Raw genomic sequence first — 13,139 nt, forward strand, 5'->3', positions numbered from 1 at the left:
ATTGTTTTTTATACTTTGTTTATTATTTTTATTGTTTATTGTTATTGGCCATGCCCACCCAGTCATCTGATCACCTAGCCACGCCCACCAATTAAGCCATGCCCACAGAACCGGTAGGGAAAATTTTTAGATTTCACCCCTGGGAAAAAGACACTGGAAACATGGAGACTGCTTGGAAAGATGGTATAATGGTAGACAGAATCACATGGTTTGAGTTCCTGAACAAAAAAAAGGGGCGAGATACTGAGCGTGCCTTGGTTTTATGCTTTCTCTGAGCTTTGAACTTCCTGGGGCACAGGAAGAGTATCCTGATTGGTTGTCAGACCTCCAGGGGGTGGGGGTCTTAGCTAGCCTTGCTGGCTGATGTAATCTTCCCAGGTGCCATGTGGTGAGTTTCTGTTGCAGATGATGGTCCATTGACAAAGATGGGGAGAATGCATTTCTGTCTCTGGCCCATTGACAAAGGTGGGGGAGGCAGGAAGCTGCAGGGAGCTGCTTTGTCCTTAAAACATGTTTCTCCATTTCTCGTCCAGGGAAATATAATATTTTGCCCTTTTTAATATTTTCTAAAATATTTCATTCTTCTAGGAGAGGGGTAGATGCTAACTTCCTACAACACTTTGGAAATGTGCCTTCAAAATATAATCCTTCTGAAAGTTTAGTTTTTAAATCTTTACATAGAACTTAATAATAGTTCATAATAGGTATTTATGGTATTCAACTGGTAATTCTTATATTTTTTTGAACAATGTGATTTGCCCAAGGCAGCACTAAATGAAAAATTTAAAATATGGATACTGAGGGAAGGGCCGTCTTCCTAAAAGAAAACACAACTGGATTTAAACTTGTTTATTTTTCTTACCACAGATAGAAACAGGCAATGCCAGTCCTAAAACATTACAAAATCCCTCAAGAATAAGGAAAACGGTTAAAGTCTCCTCTGCCAGACTTCTCTTTTTTCTTTTGCCAAATTCAAGCTATATATCTTGTTTTCTTCTGAGCGAAAAAGCTAAAGCCTGACTTTTATGCTGTCTCAGACTAATCACACAAAGCTCTTGGCTCCAGGAAAAGATTGCTTGTGTAAAATCAAAGGGAGTCTGTGCATTACTGTGCTTTATTACTGTAATTGTCCCAACGCTTGTTCTGTGTAGTTTGTCTTTGCAGTTATACATTGTGATTAGAAAACCTAAAGCCATTTCCTGATAGCACTCGAAGGAACAGATTAATTTCCATAACTACAGGTTCCTTCCTGAGAAGTTTATCTATTGAGTAAGCCTAAATCTTCAGATTTGCTCTTTAAATCAATTGTCTGTCTTTTGATTTAACAATTTATGCCCTTCCTCGCATACAAGTAAGTAAAAATTGAAGCTTTCTCACAACTTCAGGCTTTAGTGCCATTCAGCATGTTTTCTACAGTGATCACCAACTGGTGGTCCGTGGACCACACTGGTGGTCTGCAAAAAAAATTTGGTGGTCCACAGAAAAATTATTTGCATTTTTATATTGTACTAAATACTATTTATCTTTTTTTTTAAAAAAAATCATATTGGTGGTCTGCGGGATTTAAAATTATGAATTTAGTGGTCCCTGAGGTCCAAAAGGTTGGTGACCCCTGTTCTAGAAGAAATCCCTTAAGAGGCAGAGACTTGTAAAACAATTTATGGAAAAATGTGTTTACTTTATGAAAAGACACGTACTTATTTGTTGCCCTGTTTGTTTTTGTATTTCAGTTTTATGAACAGACGGGTTCTTTCTACTAATCCTTACAGAGGAAATGCTGCTAATGGCTATGCGTGTCCCAGTGGAATGGCACTTCATTACGATGATGTTCCTTGCATAAATGGATCAGTAAGAATTGATTTTTGTGTAGGTCAAATAATTTATGTCTGTTGGACCTTCATAATTTTTTTATTATCACAAGGTTTTGTTGTGTTTCAACCAGAGAAGTGGGTGAAATGAGTTCAGTATATCTGCATGTGTATGCCAGCACAAATATGTCTCCTCCTTGATTCATTAAGTTAAACCTAAACATAATATAACTCTCTCTGGAGAAAAGTAAAAGCAAGGGATTGACTAAGCATGTTCTATGGCTAAAATGGGGGGAGGGGAGTAAGTGAAAATGTTCATGGATTTGCCTTTATGCACTTTTTATCCTACATCTCCTAGCCATATACAGATAGACTTCACTTAACAACTATACTGTTTAGTTACAATGACGCTGAAAAAGGAACTTCAGAACCAGTTGTTGCCACAATATCCTGCAATCACATGAACTCTATTTGCATGCTTTATAACCAGCAGACTCAATAGAGAAGCTGGCAGCAAAATCTCCAGTCATGGTCACATGATGTCTCACCTAATGATCCACCAGTGACTTGCTTAATGACTGCAATAGATGTAAAATGATAAGCTGCTGCAGTCACATGATGCTTCACTTAGCAACTGTACCACTGAGACAGAGTTGGTGGTCCCCCACTAAATCACTCAACCAACCAGAGTTGGTTTAGTGATTTAGTGGTCACTAAATGAGGATTACCTTTAATCACAAGTATTTCAAAAATTGGAATTTTATGCATATTGGCATGAGATCATTCAGTAGTTCTTTTGTTATAGAATTATGTTGTAGTTTTCCCAGCTGAATGCCTTTCAAACATGCTCCCAACTATCCAGTGATCATTCCAATGGAAGAATTCTGAATGATTTATGGTTCACCACATCTAGAGTAAATCTGTTTGGGAAAGGCTAGTATAAAGGTTAAGGAAGGTAGTTTAGGAGAAGTTGATCGACTATGATTGCTTATGTGTATCCTATAAATGTAACTTTACCATATGATAGTTTCCTATTTCCAATATAATTACATTTCTCACAGTACATATCCATCCATCTTTAGGAGACAGTCAAAAAGACAAAAGTTCATTTTAAAATATCAGCAATATATTGTTATGTGTAGTTACCATAAATAGTGGCTGAAATTGCTTCTGATTGCTTTCTAACTGTATTTTATACAGCTTACTCTATATTTTATCTTTTAGTGGATGAATTAGATCCTAAAAATTATTAGAAGCTGCATCTATTCACAGATAATTCTTGACAAAGTAGACACACGTTACTAACACATTAATCATTCTGATACATTGGCACAAGAATAAGAAGTTCTCTAGCAACAGGACTTGTGGGGCTATGCGTATTTACTTCTTGATTTCTTTGCTTGCATTTCTTTGCTTGCATCCTTCTGTTAGGCAATTCCCTGTAGTTATGGTTTCTTGGTTTCTAAATCTCTTTTTATTGTGATAGCCAAATGAGGGTCCCAAGATTTAAAAATTGGTTATGAATCAGTATAAGAACCTAGTTTGAAACTTTTAATTTGTGGGAACTTCTTAAATCAAAATGATAAAAATTGAACCAAGGAATCAAAAGACTGCTTTGCACCAACACATGTTAAAAAAGAGGGATGCTCTATCAAAAGTTTTGTATGGGAAAGGCCAAAATTTGCCTCTTGTTAATTTGTCGTTTCAACTCTATAGTCAGATGGTTGGCATATGTTATTGAAACTTATCTTATAGATTATAAGATAGACAACACAAGGATATCGAATGGCATTATTCCTCACTATCCTTTTCAGCAGTGTGCTTAGAAATCTTCACTTTGGAATTTGCAAGATTTCCATTCTGATATAGTTACTGTAAAATAAAAGCAAATTTTAAAATAAAAATACAGTGATACCTCAGTACTCTGTTAACTGATTCTGGGAGATGCAATGAGTACTAAAAATGATGAGAACCAAACAAACCATGGGGCTTACCATGTGACCCTTTGTTTTGGCTAGGAAGAACTTCCTATCTGTACCTTTTCCTATGCCCGTGACCTTCCCAGCATGGTCGACTTCTTGTCCACTCTTTGCAGTTGTTGCCTGCTTATTTTTGAGCAACCTTCCTACCATAACCAATTTTCTGCCTGTTCTCCATGGATGTTCCTCTCTTCCTATTGCAGTGCACCAAGTGCCAAACAAATAATGAGTAACGCAATAACATTTTCTCATCAAAATGCATCACGTACCAAATTTGACAAGTTTTGAAGCAGTCAAGTATCAAAGTACTACTGTATAGAACCAGTAGCGAAGGAACTCTTGTTGATCGTTGGAGGAATTTTCTTAATTTCTCAGTTAATTTTCAAATTATTTCATTTTTTCCAGTGCATGAAGTTATGCTAATTTACTAAGTATGTGTATTGCAGTGGGAACCAGAAGATGGCTTTCCTACTTCTTCTAGCAAAAACACAGAAGATGGGCTTTATGATAACATGGGCCTGTATGATAATTTGCCATCCCCGAAAATTTTTGCACGTTGTCCACCAGCAGAACGAAAAGCCAATAGGTTATCTACTGACAAACTGTCATCTAACCACTATAAACAACCTATCTCATCCAATCTGTCTTCTGCTCAGTCTGTCACTAATACATCTGCTGTGGGGAAGGGATCTGTTGCACAGGTACTAAAATGCTTAATTCTTTTAATCATATTTCTGTTCTTGCTTTTGTGTACTGATCATCAAATGCTTACAGTTAAGGTAAAGGTAAAGGTTCCCCTCGCACATATATGCTAGTTATTCCCAACTCTAGGGGGCAGTGCTCATCTCTGTTTCAAAGGCGAAGAGCCAGCGCTGTCCAAAGACGTCTCCGTGGTCATGTGGCCAGCATGACTCAACACCAAAGGTGCACAGAACGCTGTTACCTTCCCACCAACGGTGGTCCCTATTTTTCTACTTGCATTTTTTATGTACTTTCAAACTGCTAGGTTGGCAGAAGCTGGGACAAGTAATGGAAGCTCACCCCGTTATGCAGCACTAGGGATTCGAACCGCTGAGCTGCTGACCTTTTGATCAACAAGCTCAGCGTCTTAGCCTCTGAGCCACTGTGTCCCTAAATGCTTACAGTTAATTAAAGCTAAATAATATAATATCACATAAATTGTTTAGAAACACTGGATATGAAAATAATATCTTAGAAACCTATGCATTTTTCTTTTTAAAATTCTTAGCTTAACTTAGCTTGCTCCAACCTGACCAGACTAACACTATAACTCAGGACTCCCAACTATCCTTGAAGATTCTGGAAATTTCACCTATAACATTTCTGAAAGGCATCAATTTAAATAAAACTCTCTTGGATTTTACACAGAGCAAATTTCAGAGGATACATATTAGCAGTATCATTGCTTCAACAGCTGAAATTAAGTCCTTGGTAATGGTCAACTTCATAGACTACAATGTTCTGTACTTTTCTGTACTATCTGTGTGCAATTAGGTGTGAGTAGTTGAATATACTGTACTGCAGTTAGTGCATTGAGTATGGATCATTATTGTGGCTTGGGTAATTCCTACTGTTCTGTGTTATGCAGATGGTTCTGCTTCATTCTAAAAGAAACAAATTGATTTTTTTAAAGATAAAATTGTTTCAAATAAATATGCTTCATTCAATTTTGTGTTCACTTTCAAATCTTTGGGGTTGTGATCTTTCCAAAGCTTAAATCATTCTGCAAACTTATTTCACATTTGGAAATATTAGAGAGATGATGCAGTTTCCATAAGTAATGGGAGAATGGGAGACATTTTTGACCAGTTGGCCATATACCTGTGCCCTATTATAGTGTAGGTTTTACAGCTTTTTCATTTGGGGAGTGGAACAGTCATTCCTCTGCAGTCAGTGACCATTGTACTGTATGCTGTATATTTAGAAAACCAACTTGAAATTTGTCTAAATGATTTGTTCTAAGAATCAGAAGATCTGCTAAAATTTAAAATTTTAGTGAAATGAGTTGTTGGAGGAATCTTTTTTTTTATCAGTTCATTTTATTGCATGTCTGCAAAATAATGATTGTTGCTTGTTTCAAAAGATTGTTATGCAACATTGTTCGAAGAATGTTTTTTTTATTGAAATGAGTAATTGAAGATTCTGAAAAATCAGATGAACACAGATATTGCCTCCTTCAATCATTTTAATCACAAAAGCCAATGTTATTCTGAGGCAAAATAATATAAAATATAAATCAAACATTCCTTTCCATATTTGAACCATAAACAAACAACTTGTAAATAATAAATCCAAATAATGTAAGTCTAAACGTTCTGCTCTTGTCAAATTAAAAACAGATGTCTTTTCACTCTTTGCAAAATGTTTCATTGTCCCAGTCATTAGAACTTGGTTCTGAACATTCTGCAGCTCTAATAAATGTCAATTTAAGATTTTTAAGATGTCAATTTAAGATTTTATTGTCAGTTCATTTCCTAGCCACTTAGAGATTTCCTAGCCACTTAGAGATTGGCCTAAGTTTTCTGAAGCTTCTGGGCACATCTTTCAGTGATTATTTTGTGAAGTGGCCCTTTCTCAAACATTTGTTTTAATTTTATGTTGTCTCATCTCTTATATACAGGTAGTCCTCAATTTATGACCACTATTAAGCTCAAAATTTCTCTTGCTAAATGAAACATTTGTTAAGTGAATTTTACGACCTTTCTTGCCACAGTTGTTAAGTGAATTACTGTGGTTATTAAGTTAGTAATACGATTGTTAAGTGAATCTGGCTTCTCCATTGAATTTGCTTGTAAGAAGTTTACGAAAGGTAATCACATGACCCTGGGATAGTGCAACTAACTATCAGTCAGTTGCCAAGTGCCTGAATTTTGATCAATGGCCACGAGAATGCTGCAACAGTCATAAATCTGAAAAGTAGTCATAAGTCACTTTTTTCCAGTGTTGTTCCAACTTTGAACAGTCACTAACTGAACTGTTGTAAGTCGAGGATTTCCTGTATTTTCAAAAAGCACAACAGATGCCTTTGGTTGCTTCAGAAGCATGGTTTTCTAACTACCTCAATTTTATATTTTTAACCAAAATTTGTCTTTTTTTGTTCCCACTTATGTAAAACAACTGATGTAAATGTTTAGCAATAAATGCATTCTTGATTTTCCTTACAGTTTAAAGGAAAGAAAGTGCCATTAGCTGCAAATGGGATTTCAGGAAAAGGGAGAACATTAAGTAATTCACCCAAAAAATCAGAATTTGCTTCAAATGTGAAACGTAGCAGCTCTAGTGAGTATTCCTTATTTCTTCCACCTTTGAAATATCTTATTCTGTTAAACTGTCTGAAATTATTAGGTAAAATAATTCTTTACGCATGATAGATAAGTATTTATCTACTGTCTTTATTTATTTATTTATTATCCATGCATCTTTTGTCCATGAGATAAATGACTGTTCACACAGAAATTTCATTGCCAAAACCAAGGTCATTCATCATGATCAACCATGTTCTAAGTGGGAGATTCAAGTTGATAGATTGTAAATTTCTGAAGAACTGTATTCAGTCTTCTCGTTGTCTTCTATTTCTACTTTGCTTAATACATAGTCATTTTTGCTACTCTATTATTATAATTTATTTTAAAAATAAAAGAAAATATAAATTTGGATCACATTTGCACCATATGCCTAAACTATATGGGTTTCTCCCTGTAGATCATTGTTTCAAGGAAGCAGACAGTATTCAGTTTGTACAAGACCAAATGATTGGTTCTTTTTGCAGCCTCTGATACTCTCCAAATCTGTAATTCAACAGTGTCTATATTCGTTCAGTTTTCATGGTTGTTAATTGTTCTGCTCCCAGTTGTCATAAAAATGCCCTTATCTTTCTTTTTTCATAAGCAAGTTTTTTTAGTATCTTACTACCTTATTTACTTTTCTAGCATAATATGGGCAAAACAAATAGAAAATTTGAGTTAAGTTCTTCCTTTTTCAATACTACTCTTTAAAGCGTTGGGATTTTTGGATACGTTTTCTGTGTAATTTGGCTGGTATGGTTGCTACCATTATCTTGCTAATTGCTCAGGTGCAGCAAGTAGTGTATAAGACATACTTTTAGCTATTTGAAGAAGTTTTTGTTTGGATTAAAGCTGGAGTGATTGAAGATGTAACAGCAACCATAGAGGTAGAGGTGTCAACTCTGCCATCTTCAGCTTGGCACCTCACTAACAGCTGCCATTAACCATTAGTGGGGAGGGGAAGAAGAGCAAATGGGCAATCAACATGTATAGGTTAGAATTAGGGAGGGGGGATGACAGTTTGACAGAGACCAGAAATGCATGAAACCAGCCTGTGCCAGTCTTCAAGGCCACAAACCTTGGGAAAACAACGTGAATTGCTTCAAACATCTGAGCAGTTCCCAAGAAACCTATGTGGCTCGCCATTGGCTGAAGACAAATTGGTCGGGGTGGGGGGAGGGATAGGATGAAGGGGAAAAGTTTATAACTTTTGGCGCAGAAACTTTAGTTCTAGCCTGCTTTTACTTCAGCCACTATCCCTCAGTAAAAGAACCTGTCACTTCAACCAAATGGAGTCAAGGGTCTTTCTTTCCTAAGGGATTTGACTGTGGCATATCTGACAAGAGGTATGTTGTCAAATACAGAATAATAGTAAAACAAATCTTTGTTAAAACATTTGATTGTAAGTGAACATACAAGTAAATGGGATGCCTAGATTTGGCTTAGTCTTTCATTCTGACATAAGTTTCCTAGTTCAGATATCTTATAATTAAACTTTTGTGTAGATGCAGATCAATACAAGTATGGAAAGAATCGTGTTGAAGCAGATGCAAAGAGATTACAAACGAAAGAGGAGGAACTATTAAAGAAAAAAGAAATCCTGAGGAATCACTTGGCTCAGTTACGAAAGGAAAGGAAAGAACTCCGGGCAGCTCTTGAAATGAATCCTGGTATGCTGGGCACTTTTTGTTTATAATCAAAATATCAGGAAATAATGTCTCTAGCATCAGAAGTAGCTTTTATTATTTTTCTGTGAAAAGATACAAGCTTAGAAACATAGAGGAAGTCCCCTCCTGTTTATAACTTAAGGGAATTTGCATTACAAAGATGAGACCAATACATAAACTGCTACTGCCAAGTTTCTGTCCCTTTCAATTAAATTTGAGTATGCTGATGAGACATCGTGTTTCCATATTCTTTTCAATGACAGCAAACAGTTATGAAGAGGGTGGCAGAGATTCTTATTTGTTTCTTTGTTTTACAGCAGTTGTGTTGTAGTTGTGTATATGATGTTACAGAAGAGGAGGCAACTGTTCTAGCATTCAGGTGCCACTTTCAAGGTAGTTCTGTGTTATAGATAGCATTTTTATACTATTTTATTTGCCAGGCTGGATCATTTCAATGAAGTTAAATGCTAAAGACGTTTATGCTGTTGAATAACCATAGCACTAGTTATAACCTACTTTGGCAATAATTTGCTGATGCAGTCTTAATTATTGTCTTTTAATTATAGAATATTTTATCCAACCAGAGTGATATTGAGGTGGGTGGCTATAACAATTGAAATTAAAAGTAAAAAAGCAAACAAACAAACCTGGCTATGTTAATGTAGTTGATCAGATTACAGTAAATTGTATTTGATGAATGATGATGACTCACTTCTGAAGCTGCCTGCTGTGAAGTGTCTTCACTTTCCAACTTCTCAGCCCTTGGTTTAAGAACAGTGTGTACAATTTTATCACAGCCTCAAAGATCATTTCTCTCCCCTGGATTTCAGGCAGGAAATCCCTAATAATTCTTGAAGATAAATTAAAGAAGTTAGAAGAAGAGTGTAAGTTGAAAGAGTCTGAGCGTGTGTCTCTGGAACTAGAGTTGACAGAAGTGAAAGAGAATTTGAAAAAAGCTTTGGCTGGAGGCATCACACTAGGATTGGCAATTGAGCCTAAATCACGGAGTTTAACTGCACAGGTATTTTAATTTAAATTAATTTAATTTAATTTAACTTAAATAGATTCTACTGTAAAATACATTTTATAAATCATTTAAGTATTTTGCTATTTTTAAATAATTACTATCTGTCATGCTCTGCATATGAGATTCAGCATTCAACTCTGTCATATGTTTGCACACTTTTGCTTGTTTAGATCTGTTACTACCTGGGGAATTATTATGCCATCTGAGAGTTATCTTGGCCTTATGTAGCATGTTGAACACCACAGTTGACAAGATTGTATGAAAACATGGATGGAGATGAGACAAAATGTATTTTAAAAATTAAACATATCTGAAATTCTGGAACTTCTAACTCAAACATGCACCCTGTTTGTGCACTTGCCTCTGTAGTTGAAGATTGAAAGGTAGTCAATGTAATTAATTTCTTAGAAGGAGTCACGGAGAGATCCAGAAAATCATAGGTCTGTCAGGTTAATGTCTCTTTTGAGGAAGATAGTAGAGACTGTTGTTAAAGATAAAATTAGCAAACATTTGCCTTGTTAAGGACACCCAACATGGCTTCACTAAGGTAAGCTCCTATTTTAGCTAATCTACTCAAATATTTGAGGGTATTGATAAGCATGTAAATAAGGGCAAACCAGTAGACATCAACTGCTCAATGTTTGATAAAGTCCAAAATCAAAGACTTCACAGTAAGTTTAACAGCCATGGGATAAAAAGGCAGGTTCTCTTATGTGTAAACAACCTGACAATAGCAAATAAAATTGTAACAAATTTATAGTAGGAGTAAATGAACATTGCTCACAATGGAGGGATAAAATTAGTGGGATTCTCCTAGGACATGTGCTTTTTATAAGTGATCTGGAATCAGGCATGAGTAGAATAGCCATGTTTGCTGATGAGAGATATACCGGTATATTTCTTCGTTACTCCTAGATTTCAAGTTATATGGCTCTGAAATTATTAACTCATTTAAAGGATTGCAGAGATTCCTGACGGTGTATCTGCCAATCTTACCTTGTTATCTTGCTCTTTCAAACCAATCTCCACATTTGTCCAATAGGATAATATTCTCTTCTCCAAGAGCCAGGATAGTTTAACTGCTGATACAACTATTGACACTTTTTGGTTTCAAGTTGTTTTCTATTTAGTCCCCAGTTCTAAAGCATCAGACTCTGGAGAATTCACCTATCTCTAGTTGTGATACAAGTGATACAGAATGTTCTATGCCTGTGAATAGTGCAATTGTCCTGAAAAGACATTCCTCCTCAAGCACTTCTCCATGCCGAGGCCACGTGCTTCAGAAGGCAAAGGTGAGATTCACAAGGTGGTTACATATTCTACTACTATTATTACTATTCATCCTTTCTACATAGTAGAGAAGCCAGTTTGTTGTCTTGCTTTGCTTTGAAAGCAGATACTGTTGCTCAGAAAAAAAAGCCCTTGTTAACTATATTACCCTTTAAAAGTTTGTTCTTTTAGTTCAAGTGAGAGAAAAAATGTGGAAAAATAGTTTTCCAGTTGCAATATGATTCTGTAAAAAAAAAAAAAAGAATTTTTTTTTTGTTAGCTTTGCCATGAATGTTGTCAGAACATTGAGTCTTACTTTAAAGAAAATCCACCAGAATAAATGACACTAAAATCTGGTTCTTGCTTCATTATTTCATAAACAGATTCATCCAAGTTACAGTATGTGAGGATAAAAATGTAATAATCCCCCTATTTCCAATCAGTTTGATAAAAGACCTGGGGCTATTTGTTCAACAATAAAAGCTTATTTGGCCCAGGCCTGCCTCACATAAACTTCAAACATTGACTTCCCTTATTGCAGTAAAATCTTCCCACATAAGCAATCAAAAGAAATTTCTAAAGACTTAAAAAAAGGCATTGAAAAGATGAAGAAAAATATTCATGAAGCTCTACACCTAAACTAGCGCCTACTCAGAAAAATAGTCTTGAAATAGAGAAGGTTTGGGACAATTATGTAGTTTCTAAAGTATGAACTGTGCTGTCAAAATCAGTACAAGAGTGAGGGGTGAAATTATTCAGGTGGTCACAAGCAATCCCACAGTAAACAATATCCAGATTTGCAAATATCTCTCACATTAGTTAAATTCAATGTTCATGATTTTATCATAGCTTGTAGCTGAATTCAGCATAGTTTCACTACCAAACTAACACTGCTGATCTGCAGAGGGTAATGTGGAATGGGCCTCCAGAAGCCCCAAAACCTTGAGATAGGAGCAAATATTGGCCATAAATTGCCTACCCTTGATTCATATTAACTGCTTTATGAAGGAGAAGAAGCAAGGTCTAGCAATTGGATCTGTGTGAGAATTACATCCACCTACCAACCACCTATTGTGTTTGTCTGAAACCAAGTCTCAAAGAAAGCTGTTAAGCTTGTCAGATGCTGAAATACAGAATCACATTCTACTAGTATACTAAATACTAAATACTTTAGCATTTGCTTAGCAACTGCCTCATTAAGCAACCATTCAAAGTTACAATGGTGCTGAAAAAAATAATCTTAGTACCAGTGTTTGCATTTATGACCTTTACAGCACCTCTCACTCACAAGATTACAATTATAATTAGTACATGTTGTCCTGTGCCTGACTTGTTATTTTTCTTTCCCCACCCCCTTGCAAAGGTGAGAGATTGGGAAGAATTATAAAAGAGTAAGCAGGCACACCATAGGAAATGCACAATGAAAAGAATGTGGTGGCATCAACAGCCCTGAGCATGCTATACAAATAGTCCAGTGTATTCCCCACAGTGTGCCTGCTTACTCTCTTTCTCCAATCTTTCCACACGGAGTAGGAGATGAATAAGGCACAAAAGAGATTACCTACAGAAACAACTTTTTCTTCTCCTTCCCCTTTGCAGAGCACAAATTATTTCTGTAGGCAATCTCTTGGCTTGATCTAGCCACCCCTCCTCACAGGATACTTTGAAAGGGAGGGTTTACAAGAGAATAAGCAGGGAGACAGTGGGGAATACACTAGACTGTTTGCATAGCACCCTCAGGGATGCTGGCACCAGAGCATTGATTTTGATATATATTCCCCATTGTGTGCCTGCTTACTCTCTTGTATTCCCTTCTTCTCCAATGAATGTAAATACAAACATTAATTCCTTTCCTGTTAATTATCCCCTGCTGGGGTGGGAGTGGCTAGGAAGCAGACAAAAGCTGAAGGTGCAAAACTGATTAGACTTGTCAGTTTTAAGCTGGCTATTCCAGCCCATAGCATAATGTGAAGATCCCAAAGAGGGAAGCACAGTTATAGTCATATGATTTTCCAAGACCATTTCCCTTAATGACAGAACTGTTGGTCCCAAGTCCCAATTGTGGTTCCTAAGTGAGGACTACC

General features: G+C 36.1%; 1 protein-coding gene across 10 annotated transcripts in view; it reads left to right on the plus strand.

Moving 5' to 3' along the window:
- Nucleotides 1-13,139, plus strand: part of AFAP1 (actin filament associated protein 1) — a 62,837-nt gene that overhangs the window by 43,543 nt on the left and 6,155 nt on the right. For 6 of the 10 annotated variants that reach the window (XM_058177991.1, XM_058177994.1, XM_058177993.1 and 3 more), the window contains 5 exons: nt 1,731-1,866; nt 6,973-7,087; nt 8,598-8,762; nt 9,590-9,780; nt 10,917-11,078. In XM_058177991.1, the coding sequence (XP_058033974.1) occupies nt 1,731-1,866; nt 6,973-7,087; nt 8,598-8,762; nt 9,590-9,780; nt 10,917-11,078 (769 nt within the window). Of the gene's footprint in view, nt 1-1,730; nt 1,867-4,233; nt 4,489-6,972; nt 7,088-8,597; nt 8,763-9,076; nt 9,153-9,589; nt 9,781-10,916; nt 11,093-13,139 lie in introns of those variants that run through there. The other 4 variants (XM_058177995.1, XR_009154546.1, XM_058177988.1 and 1 more) reach the window with 4 other exon arrangements.

Source organism: Ahaetulla prasina, chromosome 3, assembly GCF_028640845.1.
Source record: "Ahaetulla prasina isolate Xishuangbanna chromosome 3, ASM2864084v1, whole genome shotgun sequence".
Classification (NCBI taxonomy): domain Eukaryota; kingdom Metazoa; phylum Chordata; class Lepidosauria; order Squamata; family Colubridae; genus Ahaetulla; species Ahaetulla prasina.